At 37.9% G+C, this 19,167-nt stretch overlaps 1 protein-coding gene across 1 annotated transcript in view; it reads left to right on the top strand.

Annotated features, from left to right (window-relative positions):
* TRHDE (thyrotropin releasing hormone degrading enzyme) overlaps positions 1–19,167 on the top strand; it is a 206,477-nt gene that overhangs the window by 113,530 nt on the left and 73,780 nt on the right. The window contains exon 8 of the mRNA XM_068999188.1: positions 17,095–17,160. Within this exon, the coding sequence (XP_068855289.1) occupies positions 17,095–17,160 (66 nt within the window). The remainder of the gene's footprint in view (positions 1–17,094; positions 17,161–19,167) is intronic.

Here is a 19,167-nt window from a genome sequence, read left to right on the forward strand (position 1 = left end):
ATAAGCCAGCTGGAAAATAAACAGCCCTAAAATGAATAATGCTTTTCAGATAAATATTTTTATCATCCCCTCCTCCATAGCAAAATCTTTCAGATTTATTTTTACCTTTAATAAGCATAGAGTGCTCCTTGCCTTAACGATGTTTTGAAAACTCACTCTGTCTTTTCAAAGAAATTTAAAGAGGTAACATTTCTCTACAAAAAGAAAGAATTCAGCATGCTGATTACCAAGGATGAACTCCTTTCAGCAATAATTCAGCACAAATGAGTGTTTCGTAAACTATTTAAAAACAAACAAACCAAAGCATAAAAAACAATGCAATTCCCTCTATTCCATTGAAATCTGCTCGAGTAAATCATGTTACAGGCAGCTGTGATTGATGAATTATGTATGATGCAGCCTGCTACTTAGAAGTGTCCTTTAAAGTAAATTGATGTTCACCTGAAATACAATTATGCTAAGTTGGAAGGAGCAATCAATCTTATCTGTTCTTAGTAAGCTTTTCATTTTGAAATTTAAATAAACTACATCTAGGATCGGGTCATTTTTTAACAGAATAATTCTACCTCTAACCAAAATAAATTGGAAGATAAAATATAAAACAAAAATTAAATGAACGCATTGGTCATGTCAGAGAGGTGTTTTCCATGCAAAGGCAATGAAAGGAAACTTGCTGAGAAAATGCAGCTTTTTGGAGAGTTTACAGTACATTCAGGGTTTGTAGCATAACTTACTCATGGGACCCAGCTTGATTATTTTCTTAGTTGTAACACCAGGTCAGATGAATTAGAAAAATTTCTCATCCAGATGAGAACTCTTTAAATCAAAAGTTTCCTTCATAAAATCTTGTGTATGTCGAGGGTAAAACCATCATGTCATTTAAGCCAGTAAGACTTCTGTCCTTCGTCCAGCAAACTCCATATTCCAGCCAGAAACTTTTGCCTGGACAGATCCATTTGTAGAGAAATTCAATAGCACTTTTTCCCAATGAAGCATGTCACTCAGGGTTTTAGAAAGCAAAAGTTTCAGTGTGTACTTCTTAAACTCTGTTTTTCTGTTTTCTTCTGTGTTTTCCTGAGAAATAACAGTGTGCAAGTTGTGCTGAAATAGACTGAGAAAAAAAGTTCAGATCAAAGAATAGCTATGTAGGGATTAGTCATAATTACCATAAAGTTGTAATGGAGCTTTGTTTTTTGATTTGAATGGTTTCCTATTATTTCTGCTTTTCACTGGTTTGGCTCTAAATAGAAACTGTTCTGTTTGCTAATTAAAGTCTATGAAAAATCTAACTGTGAAAATCTGACTAGTGAAAGTCTTGGCATCAGTTCAGTAGAAGGATGATGATTTTAACTAAAACCAGTTTGAAATACAGATAGAGGTTTTCCATGTGTATGTCTTAAAGCTGAACAAAATAAAACATGAAGTTCATAAGCTTTTTCATAAGATACAAATTATACAGTTGGAAATATCTGTCAATCATTTAATTCTTTGTCTTCTGTGAATCTAACAAAATACTGTTCCTGCACTGTACGTTTGGGAGGCTATAGCTTTGCTAATGATAAGGGAAACTGGAGGACTAATTTACCCTTTCTGCTATGGACTGGTTTAGGCATTTTAGCTCTTTAACTTGGTACCATCACTTGGGATTTTTAATTATGTTGTCTTGAATCCTGTTTTAACATGGAATTCTAACGTTCAACTAAACATCCTTTCTGCAGGACAGGTGCAAAATCAAATATTACTACTATTTAAAAATCTCTTCAAATAACAAATACTCTGAAAATGCACTTGATGGTTCATTCCTCCTTCTAATGGCTTGCTGAGTAACTGAAAAACCTCCACAGCCAGTGCCTCCAGGAGAATGCTGTGGGAAATGGTGTCAAAGGCTTTAGTAAAGTCTAGGTAGACAAAATCTATAGCCTTTCCCTCATCCACAAAGTAGGTATAGAAGGGGATCAGGTTGGTCAAACAGGACCTTTCTTACAGCATGCTGGCTGGGTCTGACCCCCTGGTTGTCCTGTATGTGCCGTGGGATGGCACTCAAGACAATCTGCTCCGTGACCTTCCCTGGCACTGAGGTCAGGCTGACAGGCCTGTCAGTCCTCAGATCCTCCTTCTAGCCCTTCTTGTAAATGGGTGTCACATTTGCTAACCTCTGGTTGTCTGGGACTTACCCAGTTAGCCAGAACTACTGGTAAATGATGGAAAGTGACTTAGGGAGCACTGCTGCCAGCTCCCTCAGTACCCTTGGATAGATCCTATCCCTTCCCATAGACTCCTGTGTATCTAAGTGGTATAGAAGATTGCTGACCATTTTCCCTCAGATGTTTGGTGCTTCAGTTCTGCTCTCTGTTGTCCAGCTCAGGGGGCTGGGTACCGAAAGAACAATTGGTCTTACTATGAAAGACTGAGACTAAGAAGGCATTAAGTACCTCAGCCTTTTCCTCATTCTTTGTCACTATGTTATTTCCCATATTCAGCAAAGGATGGAGACTCTCAGCCCTCCTTTTGTTGCTAATATATTTACAGAAACATTTTTTATTGTATTTTACAGCAGTGGCTAGATTAAGTTCTGCTTGGGCTTCAGCTCTTCAAGTTTTCTGCCTGCATAACCTCACAATGTCCTTGTAGCCCTCCTGAGTTTCTTTCCCCTTCTTCCAAAGGTTATAAACTCGTTTTTTTTTCATCTGAGCTCCAGACAAAGCTCTTTGTGCAGCCAGGCTGGTGGTCTTCCCCACGGGCTTGTCTTTCAGGACATGGGGATGACCAGCTCCAGCACTTTTAAGATTTCTTCAATATGTTCAGCCTTCCTGGATGCCTTTGCTCCTCAGGCAAAAGCCCTCAGTGTCATAAACAGGTGGAGGTCTGCCAACCCCTCTCCTTACTTCTCCAAGAATTGAAAGCTCTATCATTTCATAATTGCTGAGTCCAAGACGCCCTCTAATTATCATTGCCCACGAATCTTTGTTCACAAGAGGTCCAGCAGGGCAGCTTTTCTAGTTATCTTGCTCACCAACTGTGTCTAGAAGTTAACCTTGCACTCCAGGAACCTTCTGTACTGTTACCTGTCCACTCTATTACATTTCCAGTATTAATGTTATTTCAGTTCTTTTTAGTGTATTAGCTATGTCCTTAAGTGTTTAACAGATGATAAAAAGGAGTAATCCTGTAGTCTTATTAAACTAGCATAAACCAAAAAGAGTAGCTCTTTATTTGTGTTTACATTGTTTGTGGTTTCATCAAAATCAAGGTGCGATTCATTGTTTTATTAAAATCTAAAGGATTAGAGCTTTTATACAAGAGAAACTGCAACAGGAGAGGTAATCTTTACGTTAAGGAGAAAAAAAATAAGGTTTAGACCAAGAAGCAAAAGAGGATTGCTACCTTTTTTGTTAATTGCCTGTTTTTTCTTAGTTATCTGGCACATGGACTTTTTAAAGAGCAGGTTGAGAAAGCTTGGGGGTGAAAAATCCCTTATTTGTCAAAGAAAACAATCAATTGTATTAAAAAGAAAAGTTGATGGAGGGGAATGGGGCTCTTTGGTGGATATACTTTACCAATGAATATGATCTGAAGGAAATGTACAAATGTGCATGTGATCCATAACACTTCAGCAAACTGTTCTGTTGAGGAGTCTGCGAGGAAGTAAAATTTTGGTAGAAATGCTCATTTTTACATTGTAGATGTCTTTGTAGAGATTCATATCTGTCAAGAGTAACTGGCCTGTTCCTATCACAGTAAATATACTTGAAAGGCCATTTGATTATAGTGTGGCAGTTCTACAATAAAGCTGCATCCAAGAGACTAGTGAAGGTATGATTTTTGAAAAGCCCTTCAAAGATATGATGTCTTAAATCATATGACATTTTCAAACAGAAGATTTCGTAACAGACAGAACATTCTCACTGTAGCACTCCATAGACAAAAGCTAAAGAAAATGTATTTCTGTTGGCTGTAATGAATAATTGAATAATTATGGTAGTAGCCACAGCTGGTAACACTTACATATGAGGAAGTTACACTATTATTTTTGTAGAAAATGTCCAATAAATCCTTCCTTCTCACAGGAGGTGATTTCTGTCTTTTTAAGAGTTCTGGCATCTTTCATGATGTGCAGTTATTTATGCTCCAGGAAAATTCAAGAAGTGCACATCACTGAATGGCAGTACTCTTCTTACAAAATAGTGTTGCTTTTTCAGTCTAAAAGCTATTAATCAGGTAAGACAGTGGTTAGAGTATGGAGAGGCTTGGTCAGCACCACTTGCTCTGATTATGTTTCTGAATTGCACAGATTGATAGAGGAAGAAGCCATAAGTTGGCCTTATCATTCAGTCATCACTCAGGGTGGTAATGTGCAATATGATACTAGGTCTGTGTGAGATTTTCTTCTGTAGGCTGTTGTTCCAACTCTGTGCTTGAAATAGATGGTTTCTTACATGTCTGGTGTCACTGAATTGCATTTTTGGGAAGGTTTTACTGCTTTGTGACAATGCATCTCTTCAAGTAATCAGTGCTTGGTTTTTATTTTTTTCAAATTAAACAGAGAGAGAAATATCAGTGATTTGAATGTCTGGTAGATGTGTTTCAAAAGGCACCTCCAGTGCTGTAATGAGATATTTCTGCACTGTTTTATTTAAGTTTTCTTATATTTGGTTTGATTATTTTTGAGCCTCATCTCTATTACTGTACGTTTGTCAACACTGCATTTCATTTGCTGTGTGACAGCTCATTGATCACATAGATCTGTATCCTTTTGAACTTCACTTGCTGCTATGTATGTGTTCATCACTCACTCTGATTTAGTGCATCATCAGCAGTTTGAATTAGTTACTGTAGGAATCGCTGCTTCTGTGATAAATTAACTGCTTTTTAGGTTTCACATTGTACACTTGGAAGAATTTTCATACAATGCTGTGGATATATACTGTCTCTTTTGGGCCACTGTATTGAAACAAATTAGTCAGTCTTTCACAGGAGCTGTCTGGGGAAGTGTGGTGTTCAGGCTATTAAATACAGCAAGGTTCAGATTTCAATCACTTCCTAGTATCATAATGCTGGCTATTTAAACTTCCTTTCATCTGTACTGCTTTTTCCTGCTTTTTAGTTACCTACAATGTGCATGAAACAGTAATGCATGAACTATATTAATCTATTTCCATGGTATTATATGATAATCTGGTTTTTACAGTGTGTACCCAGTTAATCATACCTGTTTATTATTTCTTTATTGCTGATTTGTAACAGTTAGTTGTTTGCTATCTCTAATGAGACATCATTAGAGACTTCTTTCAAGAGTTTTCTGTAAAAACATAAAAAATCTGCAAAGACAAAGAAAAAATCAGGCTAGGATCAAGGTTAGTGAAGCTATGACCTGTGATGCTGCCCTCAGATCAACAATGCACACGGAACTACCTGGAGTCTTTCTTTGCTCAGCTGAAGGATGTAACTTTTGTCACCCAGGAGGAGCATCTTTACAGCTAGAGTACCTGTGGTGTTGCAGCTGGTGCGTTTACTAGATGTTGAGTAAAGTACTTTTCAGCTGCCTCTGCACCCACCTCCTCTGGTTTAGAAAAGCACAGTGTGGGACCTTGGTGAACATGAAAGTATCACCATGGACATTCTGGCAGTTTACTGTCTAAGTTAGTTGCTACCGATCCCTTTATCTGAGAGTTGTCAACTGGAGAACTTAAGCATGTTAAAGGGAGGACGTAAGAAGTCATAGGAAATCTCATAGGAGCCGACATCACTGTTTTCTATACTGCGTATCATACAAGGTTGTTAACACCTTTCACCTTTTTTGCCCCCTCAGCATTTCTTTCGCTTTTAATTTACATCACCCTCGATTTTAGTTTGTTTGTTAAAGTAATTCAGTGTTATGGGCTGAATTCCTGTAGCTTTTTCCACCTTGACTTATACAGGTCAGTAAAAGACAGTAGGTCAGTTTCTTGCATAAGAAACTTCTATAAGTCGCAGTGTTGCAATATTTTTTTCCTTTGAAAGTGTTAAAAATGTATAACATAGTAAGGCCCAGACTTGGATATCCCTCCAAAAATGGAAATTCTTCCTCTAGCTCCAAGAGTATTTGAGTATACTGTGTGTATAGCAAAATGCTAATGCTTAAAGGAAAATGGTGTCTGAAGTTGCATAATTTAAATATACAGTTTTTGAGAAATGCTAAAGTTAATTTTATTTTTCCATTCTTTGTTTTTTTTTTGGTATGTGCACCTTTACCAGGTTTTTAATTATGCAAGTACTCTGTGTTTTCTACATAGGACAAAGTCTGATTCAGTTCACAAGCTGGACCATATTAACTGCATTGTTCTTCTGTTCAATAGTTTCATATACTTTTCATTTGCTTTGTAGCTGAGTTCCTAACTGCTACATTCAGTTTTCTTAAATCCCATCCAGTGTGGTATCAGAGTGCATCACCAACAGTTAATGCAGAGGACATAAACCTCATAGGGAGAGAAGGCATGGTGCTAGAGTGGAGATCTAGGCACAGAGAAATTTAAGTTAAAATTCCCATAGGTGTGAAATATGCAAAACTCCCATGTGTCTTAGCACTTAGGGATTAGAAGAGTTTATGTGTTCAAAGCACAGCTTCCACTGGCATCATTGTGAATTGTGAGCACCCAGTGTGGCTGCTGCCTCAGTCTGTGATGACACCAAAGTGGGCCTCCAGGAAATGTTGATCATTCAACTAATATTTCTTTAAATAAATTAATGAGAGTGGAGTGCCTGTACACCTGAGGGGAAATTGGACCAATGTGAGTAAAATTAAAAAGAGCCATGAAATTTGGTTATCTATTTTAAAACTCAAGAAGATGTTCTGTTAAAATATTTAGCATTATAAATATTCAGAACAGACGTCACATCATATTCAGTCACATAGTCCAGCTCTGCTACAAATCACACCACAGTGTTGTCCTGAAACATGTTCTTTCACCTGGTGTGCAGCAAGCTGATCCACAGACAGAGTGAGGGTGTTTGATTTATCTGCAGTTCTACAGTTCAACTGTTACCTGTTTGAAAGCAGAACATCAGCAGAGCTGACCATAATGCACCCACAATTTTAGCAGCCACACACCATGTGTGCTGGTGGGTTTTGCCCCATAAACATTGGTGCTCTGCAAAGGGAGCTTTTTCCTGAAATGGTGCATTAGCAGAATATTCCTGTTTGGTTATATTAACTCCATTCCATTCCTTCTGCTCTGCTTTGTGTTCCTGGAGCATTTGGTTCAGACAGGTTTCTTCCCCAACTGGGTGTTGCCAAGGGGAAGGAGACATTGGCTCTTTGCTTTCTGCTTTGGGGCCTGAGTCTCCCTCTGAGCTTAAGCAGCTGCGAGCTGTTGATGCAGGGAGAGAGGGGACCTCTAGCTGCTGGGTTACCTAAAAGTGATCAGTGCTAGGAAAAAGTATTTTCCTGAAACGAGATCACTTTCCTTCTGACTTTTAGAGCTGTGCTCCTGTGCATGGGGACAGAAGAGGAAAGGACACACTGATAAAATAAGGTAAAATGTGATTATTTTTCAGTACTTTCTGGTGTTGACTGAAATTCTGGAGAGGAATTCAATCTAAGATAGAATTCAATCTAAGATGAGCTCTTTGAAGATAGGATTTCAGTTCAAACAGTTTGCCCACATTGGAGGTCCCAGCAGGGAGACATAAAAAGTGGTGAGGATAGGTGCTGCTGAACCTCAGTAGCCAGTGGTGTCCCCAGTGCCTGGGTTCAGAGCAAGCTTACGGATAGTATTGCCTTCATCAGGAGGAAGTCGCAGTGTTCTTCAGCTAGGACAAAATGTTACTTTGCTCTGCTGCTAAAGCTTCTTACAAAAAGAAAAACAATTAATACACACACTGTGTATAAACACAGTTTATTTTCTCAGAATAGCATTGCCCTTTATGGCGATGTTAGAGTCAGTCATGTTGTGTAGCTGTTCAGATGGCATGCCTTCAGTGAGCTGCTTCTTTTTGTTGCATATGGAATTCAGTTATGACTGTTTTCTCCTTTATTTTTATTCTAGGAATTATTAAGAGGAAGAGTGATTAGGTATGAATTCCCAGCCAATGTCACCAGGCTCAGCAGCTATTTATGAAAATGTTTTCTTTTGGAATAGAATTACACTGTTTTCCTGATAGCAGCTCGGTGCCAACCTTACCTCTGTTGCTACAAGGCAGCTCAGTGGATTTTACAGGGCACTAGAAGTAAAGCATTTTGTGTGTGATTCTGCCACTCTTATGCAATCAGAATTTCCATTAGCTCTTTAGAAGTCAGTGGGGATATTTTCAGAACAAATATTGCAGGATTGAACTCTTAGTTAACACATTATATATATTGGAAATTAAATAAATAAATCTACTTCAGTTCAGTCTAGTGGAGGACATTAAAAAAAAAAATTGTCCTGAATCCCTGCCGGACAAAACGGGCAGTTGTGAAAAGTTTCTCCTTCTCCTTTTCCTTCTCCTTCTTTTCTTCCACCTCCCTTTTTCCCTTCCTCTTCCTTTTCCTTTGCCTACATCCATTTAAAGCTAAGTTACTGTAGCTGGGTAGACACATATAGCTGGATGTAAGGGCTAATGATTTTTAAGGTATCTTCGTTTTGCAAAATGAAAAAAAAAAAAGGGTGCAGCTCTAGGGACTGAGTTGTATGAAGGTGTTTTGCACCATGAGAAACATTCACTCACTGATACAAACAAAAAGTATCTTACAAGTCAGAGCTTCACTGTTGAACTTCCCTATCTGTTATTCACTGTTACTGTACAAGTGTTGCAGGTCATTATGATCTGGACACAGTGACATGCTTACAGTAAGTTTTCTTGATTGGTTTATGGATACCTTTTCATAGTAAGTATCAATAATTTCTTTCCAAGTCAGAGGTTTATATACAGAAAATTGTTACAGAAAAGTACAGCAGAGATTTTCTGCCCGGTTTGCAATTCTTGGGCATAGTTCAAGTTAATGCAGAGGAATGAGCCGCCAACCTGTCACAATTAGCAGGTGCCGTCCAAATATCTCTGGAAGACTTTCCATCTTTTTTTTTTTGTGTGCACTAAGAATATATTTATTGAGCAATATGTGGTTTTAGGTAAAAGTGTATTATACAACCAGATGAGACAGAATTAAATCAATGTACAATTTCAGTCAAATACATGCAGTTCAATTTCAGAGAGTGCTTTATTTTGGTAGCATTTGTCCTTAGCTCAGTAGTTTAGTACCACTACCAAATAATACATCAAATACATTTTCCTTTAAGGCCAAGCTTTATATACTAGCAGGTTTCTCACTGCACAACAGATACCATCAGACTCTGCCGTGCACTAACTCGGCAGTCCATCTAACTGTTCCCTTTAGACTTTGCTTGCAAGCTGCTTTGCCAGCGCACTGCAACTGCTGCTGCTGTATTTCAAAATGGAACCTCCCTCCTCTTCATGTTAATAGCTAAAAGGTGAAGCTGAATTTTACAAAGGAAATAAACCTCTCAATTTTATATTTCTGATATTTTAACAAGGATTCTCAGCAAAGCAGGATATATTTTAAAGTAGCTGGAAACTTGCCTGAATACAAATTTTTAATCGGTTTTAGATGCCCGATTTACTTTGGGTTCACAGAGTTGCGCTGCAGAAGATTATTTATTGAAAAATCAAGTTCCTTACAGTTGTTTGAAGTTTTTCTTCTTTTCTTGTGTTGGAATGAAAATGACAGGGCCATGTTGATTTCAGTTGGCTCATTTCTAATTTACAGTACTGGTTTCTTATCAACAAACAGCAGGTAGAGCAAAGAAAGCAATCCCATTGACTTAATGATGGCTCTTGCCTCCTTTCTTTTACTAATTTCTCCTGTACTCAGCCTGCATGTAACTGGGCACAGGTCCTGTCTGGATCCTCGAAATGAATGTTAAACTCCTAATACCATGGATGAGATACTCTCAACATTGCCCTGATTTTTCTCCCGCAAAATCAATGCTTAAATTCCCATTGGCCCATATAATGCCAGAAATGTCAGTTTTGCTGATCTGATTATTGTTAGCCTGACTGGGAGTATCATGAATTACAAAGGAAAAAGGACAAAGTAAAATGCTATAATTATGTGGTCCATTCAGCATCATTGGCTCCAGAGAAAATGAAGATTTATTTCCATGTGTGGTTCCAGTTTCGCTCTTTCTGATTAGTAGTTATAGCTTGCTGTTTAGACATAATGATTTAATTGCAGATATGACATGTTGACTGGTTATTTTCCAGTTGCTGCTGGCTTGTCAGCATTATATCACTGTTGTATGTGAAAAAAGTCTAAATGTACCTTTTGGAAATGAAGGGCTAGAATTTTAACTGGCGTACAGTGATAGGATTCCACCAAGTTCCTTCCCTAGGATTTTATGTGTTGACTGAGATAGTAGCCCCAAGAGAAGGCAAAAAACAGCTGAAGTGAATTTTTACATGATGGCTTTGAAGGATGTTGCACACCTTTAAGGCTTTTTTAAACTTCTTTTTACCTGTTTGTGATTTTGAACTAAAAGCTAGCTAAGGAGTTCTTGGTAGTAGACATTTTAATACAAAAGTTCATTCAAAGCAGCAGAAGGTGGGAATTATTGGATTAGTTAAACCACATTGTAGCCCCATGTGGGCACTTTAAAAACTGAAGTTAAATTTCCTGTTCTTTGGTTCATGATAGAACTTTCATTGTTACTTGAAGTTTCTGAATTTAGTCTCCTTCAGTTCTGAATGCAGTCTCCACACATAAGTTCTAATGAAGGTTAACTAATTCACTCTAGAAATTAGGTTATTGATGAGAAATGACAAACCATTACTTAAACATTTGAAAAGAGCATTTGAGCATTGCTTTTAGAGAAATGCACTTGAAAATAAAAGTTTTGTTTCCCTTAAATGTGATGTACTGATAATCTTTCTCTTAACTATATTCTTGAATCACCACTGTGTATATTTCTGTCCAGTCTCTTTCATAATACTTGGCACATACTTGGACAGGACACTGGCTTAGGAAACCACTGTTCTGTTTTCCTCAATGCTGCCTCCAGCTGCTTGTTCCATCCATTCATGGCCATGCAGCACCATTTCATTTATACTAGTGGAAGAGTTTGGAGTCCTCCTTGGTAAACCTGATCAAGGAAGGAAGGAAGGGTGTCCTTAGTGGGAGTATTAGATTCACTTCTATACAGGCCGTTTCAGAGGTCTAGTCTGCTAAGCAGCATCACAAACAGGGGGATGGGGCCCAGGAGCAGCAAAGGTTGTGGAACGTGTTTAGTCTGGCTGTACCACCAAAGTGTCATCAAACTGTAGTTCAAGGCAGATACAGAAATGCATTTGATGCTGTGACTGTAACAGATGTGATAATTTTAGTACTAGGTAAGGACTATCTACGTAGTCAGGCCTGCTATCTGCAGGCATGACTTTATACTCCTGATATACTTGCTATTTCAATATAATTTTGATGCTGGTTTTTTGTTATTGTAAGTTGAAATGCATTTTCAGTTAATTAAATTATTGACTTGTGAGTAACTTTATTTTTTGTAGGAAGAACACATTTTAATGCAGTAGGAGGTTAAAGTATAGGAAGAAAATCAACATATTTGATCCTCTGGTAGAAACTGTGATGAAAATATATTCTATGACTCTAATGTGTTCTGTAGGTTGGCAGTTCTTACTAGACTGCCTGAAAGCAGTTTTGGGCAATTCTAGTAAAACAGTGTAGAAAGTGAAGCACTTGTTTGGCTTATTTCTCCAGGAAAAACCTGTTTCAGGTTTTGTTCTTCGCTGGCTTTGCAGTAGTGCTTTGACAACTGGTCTGATAACAGGTGTTCTTTCAGTTTGGCAGTAGCTCTGCAGCTTGACTCACTGGGACAGATTAATTCTTGACACAAATTGAGTTAATCCCCAACTAATTTGCCTTACACAGTGTTGACCATGACCAGTAAGGTGAATTTACCTACTCCTTATTTTGTATCCTGTTGCTTGTCTGCCTGCCCAGCCAGGAGGGTGGTCACTTCTCTTCCTTAAGGCTGTTTCTTCAGGGTTAGTTGTACAGCTGACAAATATTGCAAATCTAGTTGGCTGTTTTAGCTTTTCTATTCAGTAGAATACGGGAATCTTTGCTTTTTGGAGCTTGCTGGTAGTCCTTTATCACTGGTTCTCACTCTCTCTTGTTTGACACTCACCTTTGCAAACATATGCACTACCCTCTGACTCTTGCCCAAGCTTTTTGAATGTTAAACAATGTCAATATAATATATGATAACAGATTTGATGTTAGCAGTTTGAAGGAAGGGAGGAAAAAGGTGCATGTTATAGTCAGAGAATCAGCATTTGTCAGATGGTATCTAGTGGCTTAAGTATATAAATTTCTAGGAGAACAAACACTGGATTTGATACCTGGAGCCTTAGAGCCTGATTTCTACCTGAACTAAATGTTTTTATTTGTAGCTTTAAATCATCTGTGATATACAGCAGTCACGTATAAAACCATCAAACAAGAACATACCATAGGCTGAAGGGAGGAGGATGGGCACTGAGGAGTAGGAATGAAATACAAAAAAGGGAGGTAGAGGCAAGTCTGCTTTTCCTGAGCCTTGAGAAAGGAGGAATGTAGCCACAAGAATCTGAGATGAAAATAGTTTGCTACTTTTTCCTCACACATATAGTGGAATTTTCCACGTATCTTTAGGAGAAAAATGAAATTATTCAATGTCAATCTGTTTCAGATCTCAGCAACACTCATGTAAGTCAGGAGCTGTTCCTTCAGCTGATCAATCAACTTCATACAGATTAACTGAGAAAGGAGTTTAGTCCTAGAACTGATATTTCGGTTTCTGTTTATAGATGTAAAATCTTCCCTGAAAGTAAGACACATGTTTGGATACTTATTCTCCCTTTACACTTGTCTAACCTTTTGGTATTTATCAGTCACTGCCTTTTGTTAGTTGTGAGCATTATCATGTTTGGATAGTAGGGTAGTTCATTTTTTTTGAGACCAAGAGGCTTATTTAATAGGTAATATTGCAAAGAAATGGAAGACTTTTTCCTTTTAAATAATCTTCTTTTCCTAAAAGAACCTAATACAATAAAAGGTCTGCAAGTTTAATCAACACAGCATTACTAAAACCATCTTTCAAAATTCTTTAGCATTTTTCACTGTTCCTACTGCTGTTCAAGCTATCTGCTCCAGTTTTCAAGAAATAATTTCAAAAGCATTCAGCCTTTTAATTCTTTTTTTGGGGTAGATTAAGATTACTGTTTGATAACACATTATACTGTAATCCAAATCTGTTGGGATTTTTGGAAAGATCTTATGTTTTCGTTGTTCAGTAAATAGACTTTGTTTTCATGGTATCAGAGAGTCAGGATGTTTATTTATTTATTTATTTAATGTTAAGAATTGCTAAGACATGTTAGAAAACTGCATTGTCTGATTAATTTTTTATTGATAGAAGTGAATAGATCACATTCCATTATTCTTTTTGGCAAAGAGTGGCTTCATGTTTTAATGTCAAGATATTAGGAAGAATATTACAAGAGGATGCATGCTGAAAATGTAAACCCAAATGATTACTTTTGGATGTGTCTTTTTGATTAATTTTCATGTTGAATGACAGTGCCCTAGGGTCTGCGAACTATCTTCCTACTTTCTCCATGACAATGCAAAAATTTAGAGGCAGCATTACAGTGAAGGAGAATGGAAGAGTTGTAGAAGAGCACTCTTGAGTCTTGAGTTGTTAAAGAGAATTTCATGCCATTTTTGTGCTCACAGGTACTGTAGGGTTATAGCTGAAAGGAAGGTGGCTAATGCAGATCTTCATGTTCCAGCATACTCCTGTTGATGGAACAGCTTTTGTCGATGATAGACTTGCAAGTTTATGATGGGAAGCAGCCTTGCAGCCAGATGGTTTTGGGCATATGTGTTTATGAATAAGTGGCTTTAAGTCACTTTGCCTCCTTTGGAGCTGTGCTGAGCACAGCTTAGATTCACACAGCTGTGTTTTCAGTGTCATCCTCCTTTTCCATTCTTTGGCTTGCATCTCTTCTGTTTGCTTTGGTTTTTTTTCTACTGAATGTACAGGCAAAGGGGTGGTTAATACTCCTGCCCTGGAGAATTACAGTGAATAAGAACATGTATTCTGCCCCTTTGCAAGCTGCTTAAGACTTAGATATGGGTCCCCAGGAGGAAAAATGGATTATATTCCTGCTTGTTTCATCCTTAAAACAGACAAGCAGGGTATGTGTAGTTCTTTGGCTCCTATTTTACTGCTTCCTGATATGTATTTGATGCTGATATGTCTTTTCCTTTTTAAGCTGAATGCCTGTCAGGGAAAGAGAAAGTGAGGCTGATCATCTGGTAATGAAAGTTCAGGCAGGGTCACAGAAACTATTCAAACTACCTATGGAGTCAGCAGCTTGGGGTGGTGGTATAACTTTGCAGCAGAGCTGGGAGTTGTTGGGTCTGGTGGAGTTCTCAATATAAAACCTGTTAAGCTCTGGGGTGGGGACACATTCCATATATATCTGTAAAAACATGAGTGGCTTGGGGAAAGTCAATTGGGGAGCAGTAATGCGCTGTGTGTTCTAATGGCGAAGTAGGAAGCAGCAGATGAAACCAGCAGACAGGCAGGCATTTGGAGCAGGTACCACACAACAGATCACTGAAGCGGGAAATGCTCTTTCATAAAGTGTTGCAAATGAGAATTTGTATAGGTTAAGAAACCAACCAGCCAAATTCACAGAAGAGAACTGTTAAATGCAAGGATACTAATCTGCTTAGGAATTTTTGTGCCATGAAGTGCTGGATAATGGAAGAGCAGTTGCATGCTTTTCTGGTTTTATACTGTTTCCAGGTGTCTGCTACTGGTTATTGTTGAGAACAATATATGAGGATAGGAGTAGGAGGATATCTGGTGAGACCTGCTTCAGAAGCCTCTGGCTCTTGTGCCTCTGGAAAGTACACTCAGATTTGAGATTGCAATGTAGATGTACTATTGAAAGCCTATTTTGATACATGCTGTCAGTTAGGACTGCTTTTTGTGTAAGTATATGTTTGATAACACTCCTAGTTTTATGCTGTGTTTATGGTCTTGATGAAACTTTCATGAAATAATGACAAAATTGATGATTAAGTTGTATGGTACCAGGATTGTACCAAGATGTTGTGTTTCTTACTGTATTTTCTTATTTCATGGTAAAGGTTAGGATTCCTTTTGTTTTTCTTTGTGAGATAAACACGTTAGATTGGACGATAATAATTTTTTAACTGAGTGACAAGCCACATTTAAACCTCCCAATCTATGTATTGGAAGGAAAAAAACCCAAACAAAACCAAACCCAAAAGAAAAGGGCAGAAGCATTTAATCTCTTTGCAGTCTTTCCGAACTCAAAGTGTGAAAGTCAAATATAATGTCCAATGGTAGATTGGTAAACAGGGTTATTGCTGGGATGAAATCCTCAAGTGTTCCATCCATTTTATTTTGCTCTGATGATTCTGAAAGCATCTCTCAGAAGGACCAATATATGCAGCATTTTCTAGTACTGCTTAAAATGAGGGTTATATATTTGTTGTCATTTATTTACCTTGTCCCACTTTTGTTTATTCCTATTTTAGCTTTCTAATTTGCAATTCAACTTCTTTAGCTTTGGAAGCTATTGAATGTTTCATTGTGCCTTAAATGATTCTGTGTTTTTAGGCAAAATGGATGCACACTGTGCTATAGGTGCAGCCTATATAATATTGTCTTTTTTCTGAGTTACTCTCATGACATTGTTAAGACTCAGCACTGCATTTACAGAGTCAGTGCTCTATTTAGCCTTCGTAGTCTGTGATTAAATGGGAGTTGTTGCTTGTTTTACTATGAGTTGGCTGACAAAAGCTAAATCTGTCACAGGTGCTACAATTTGTGTATCAGAAAATTTGCTTTCCAAATACTAATTATTCCCAAAGTATCTTTCTTCACACAAAGCACACAGTCAGCAAATTTGTCCTAGTTTTATCATTGTGCAGTAAATTAAGGTTTGTCTTCTACCATTGTGTAAAATGAAGATGGTAGAAATTCAATTGTAGGAGAACAAGTTGATGTACAACCTCTGATCTGTTTTTTTCACTTAATTCTCCCAATCAAATGCTTGAAATGTATGTTATTCAAATAATCACTGCTGAATTTCACTTTTGTAACTGAATGAGCTGTTGTCAAGGGACATGGGATGATGGGAAACAACAATGTTGTCTTTCCAGAAGTCATTAAAAAAAGGAAGTATTTTATGCTCGAAAGACCTAGACTCAAGCTGGTCATATGCTTAAACTATTAATTTGGGAAGTTATTTTAATATGATGGAAGCTTATGAGGAATTATCTTTCCGGTTGTTATGGGAGAAGAGCAGACCTTCAGTTATTGAAGCTGTGGGAGAATAAGTGAAAGCTTTCAGTTTATAACCTCCTCAGACTCTGAGTCACATATGGCGTGGAAACACGCACATAGGTACCTGTGCACAAGCACGGAGTTGGGTTCCTGGCACTTCCTCCACTGCTCCCTGTTGTGGAGAGCCTTTGTGATAACCTGTTACAACCTTAGTTGCCAGTATGATGTATTTTGACATTGAAGGGCCAGGATCTCCCTAGATAAGAGTTTGCAGTTCAGATATTCTATTGCTCAGTTAAATCTTCTGTAATGAATCCAACTGTCATCCGAGTGAACAAATTTTTGACACTAGACAAAGCAGAATGACCTGCTAAAATAGCAACTGGAACTGTGTTTCAGCAGCTTCTCCTTTTGTTGCCAAGAATTACCTAGGAACCCCTCCTAAGGTTAGATGTACATTCTAAATATATATCTTCAAAATCCTTAAATTATAGAATGACTTACACAGAAAAGGAAGAGCATTGAATGTTGTAAATGAAATTTTTAGCAACAATTTTTGCATTGCAAACTAGCTTAAGGAACTGTTTATTTATTCCCTTAGGATGAACATACTGTATATTTCTAGATTTCTAACAAATGCAAGCATTGATGTGATTTAAATTCTAATAGCAGTGATGCACAGCTCTAGTCGTTTGGCTTGTGTATAGTAATACTGATTTGTATTTTTATTTTATTTCTGTAGGACTATTTAACCATTCACAAGTATGGCAATGCAGCCAGAAATGATCTCTGGAACACATTGTCAAAGGTAAAATGCTTTAATCTATTGCACTGAGGGAGAAACAGGAATTTGCTATGATATTTTTCTTGGTGAGATTGGGAGTGAATAATGCTTACTGAGTTCTTCAAACCACAGAGCAAATATAAAAACTGATGCAAAGAAATTCCGTTTGAGTTAACCTGGTGGCAGCATTAAAAATATGAGTTCTGCAGCATTTCTATTCTTTGTTGTGTTAGAATATATTCTCCTGCATGTGCTGTGTCACTGATGTGCATTGAAAGATACCTCATGAAATCTGCTATCATTTGACTTCAGTGGCAGCACACTGAGACCCATAAGCTGGAAAGCACATGGAAGTGCCAAGCTTTGGCATTTCCATCATGTGTGTTTGTGATTTTATATGGAGTTAAGATTTTTGCAAAGGACAAAACTATTACAGCTTTAAAGTTTGGTGTAAACAGAGAACTATTTACTGTATTTACTGTAGAGACTTATATTTGTATATCCAGGCTTGGCTTGAGTTCTAGAGCCTGGTCTAGGGCTCCATAATGGCAGACTATAATTTTTGTAAGATGAGCGAAGTATGCCTGAATTTCTCCTCTGTGGGACTAGTCAGAGCTAGTCTGAATCTTCTCCAGAAATAAAGACAGAGTGCAAGGCAAGGTAGAGTACAGTCCGAGAGTTTTGGCACAAGTACCAGTTCAAGCCATGCAAAATGTGACAATCTAGTTGTAACTATTGACACCAAAGCTAGGATTCAGCTGGAGGCCAAGACATCTTCATTTATCTAGACAAGCAGGTATATACATGTAAACTAGGTGTCTGAGATCCAGTTCTCACTGAGTCTTCAGTTGCCCATTCACAGACTTTTAACAGCTTTTACCTTAATTTATCCTACCTGCTTCCAGCTGCCACATGAGAAGCATGTCTGTTGTAGGTAGACCAGTTCTGAAAGAATGTGTTGAGTATTGTAGGACATGTCATTTGACACTAGGTGAATAGGAACAACTGGAGTGCCAGAAATCTAGTCAATATAGTCAGCAGAGCATAGAGAGTAATTCAGTTGACTAGCCACTACATGATTATTTTATAATAAGCCTGAACCACTGACTGTTGACTAGAGACTTGAGATAGTTCAAATACAGGCAACTAGTGCCAGATTAGGTGTAGTAGGATGTTCAAGACATTCAGGTGTGTCTAATCAATATAGCATAAGATATATGGTGAAATCTGTGCTCTTTTGGAGTGGCAGGTAAAGGTCAAATGACATTAGTCACCTGCATGTGGGCAACTGAATGGAGTACTATATCTGTACTGACTGTTAATGAGAGTTGAGACATGTAACGTACAGTCAGGCTTTTAAATCTAGGTCTTCATCTGCAGCTGAATGTCACTGCAAGAATCTTTCTTGCCTTCCTCTGTTAAAGCCTCTGGGACAGTTCTGGGCAATGGGAGGACAGAGGAATGAATGTTGTCTTGAAAGAACAACAGAATCCACAGCTGATAACGTAGAACAAAACTGAGACTGTATTTTGGTCCATAACCACTATAGCTACACTGTATGCTCATATATACCGTTGCAGCTAATAATTCTGTTTGCCTCAGCTGTAAATGCACTTGTTGCCAGCCCCTTTGTTCCTAATGCAGTGCAATTGCAGCTTCAGTTCTGAAGACATCTTCTGCTTGTATTCATCAGAGGTTGCTCAGTCTGTGATCTTGGTCTGTTCGACAGCTGGGAGCATGTCCATCGCTGAAGAACAAATGATGCCTCTTTCTCCTCATATCCAGTCTCATCTCCCATAATGCCATAGTATCTCTTTGTGTTTCAGATGAAAATCCACTTGTAAAAGAGCATTTTTATTGACACATGGAATCAAATATGAACACATTAATCCTCCATGTGTTGTGACAGGTGCAGTTTATGAATCAGGAGGGGATATCTTGGGATACATAGCCTGACTTTGGATGTAATGGACAGTGTTTTCAAATAATTACTCACTTGATTTTCAGAAAAGAGAAACTCTATATTTTTAG

The sequence above is a fragment of the Aphelocoma coerulescens genome, chromosome 1A (genome assembly GCF_041296385.1).
Source record: "Aphelocoma coerulescens isolate FSJ_1873_10779 chromosome 1A, UR_Acoe_1.0, whole genome shotgun sequence".
Classification (NCBI taxonomy): Eukaryota; Metazoa; Chordata; class Aves; order Passeriformes; family Corvidae; genus Aphelocoma; species Aphelocoma coerulescens.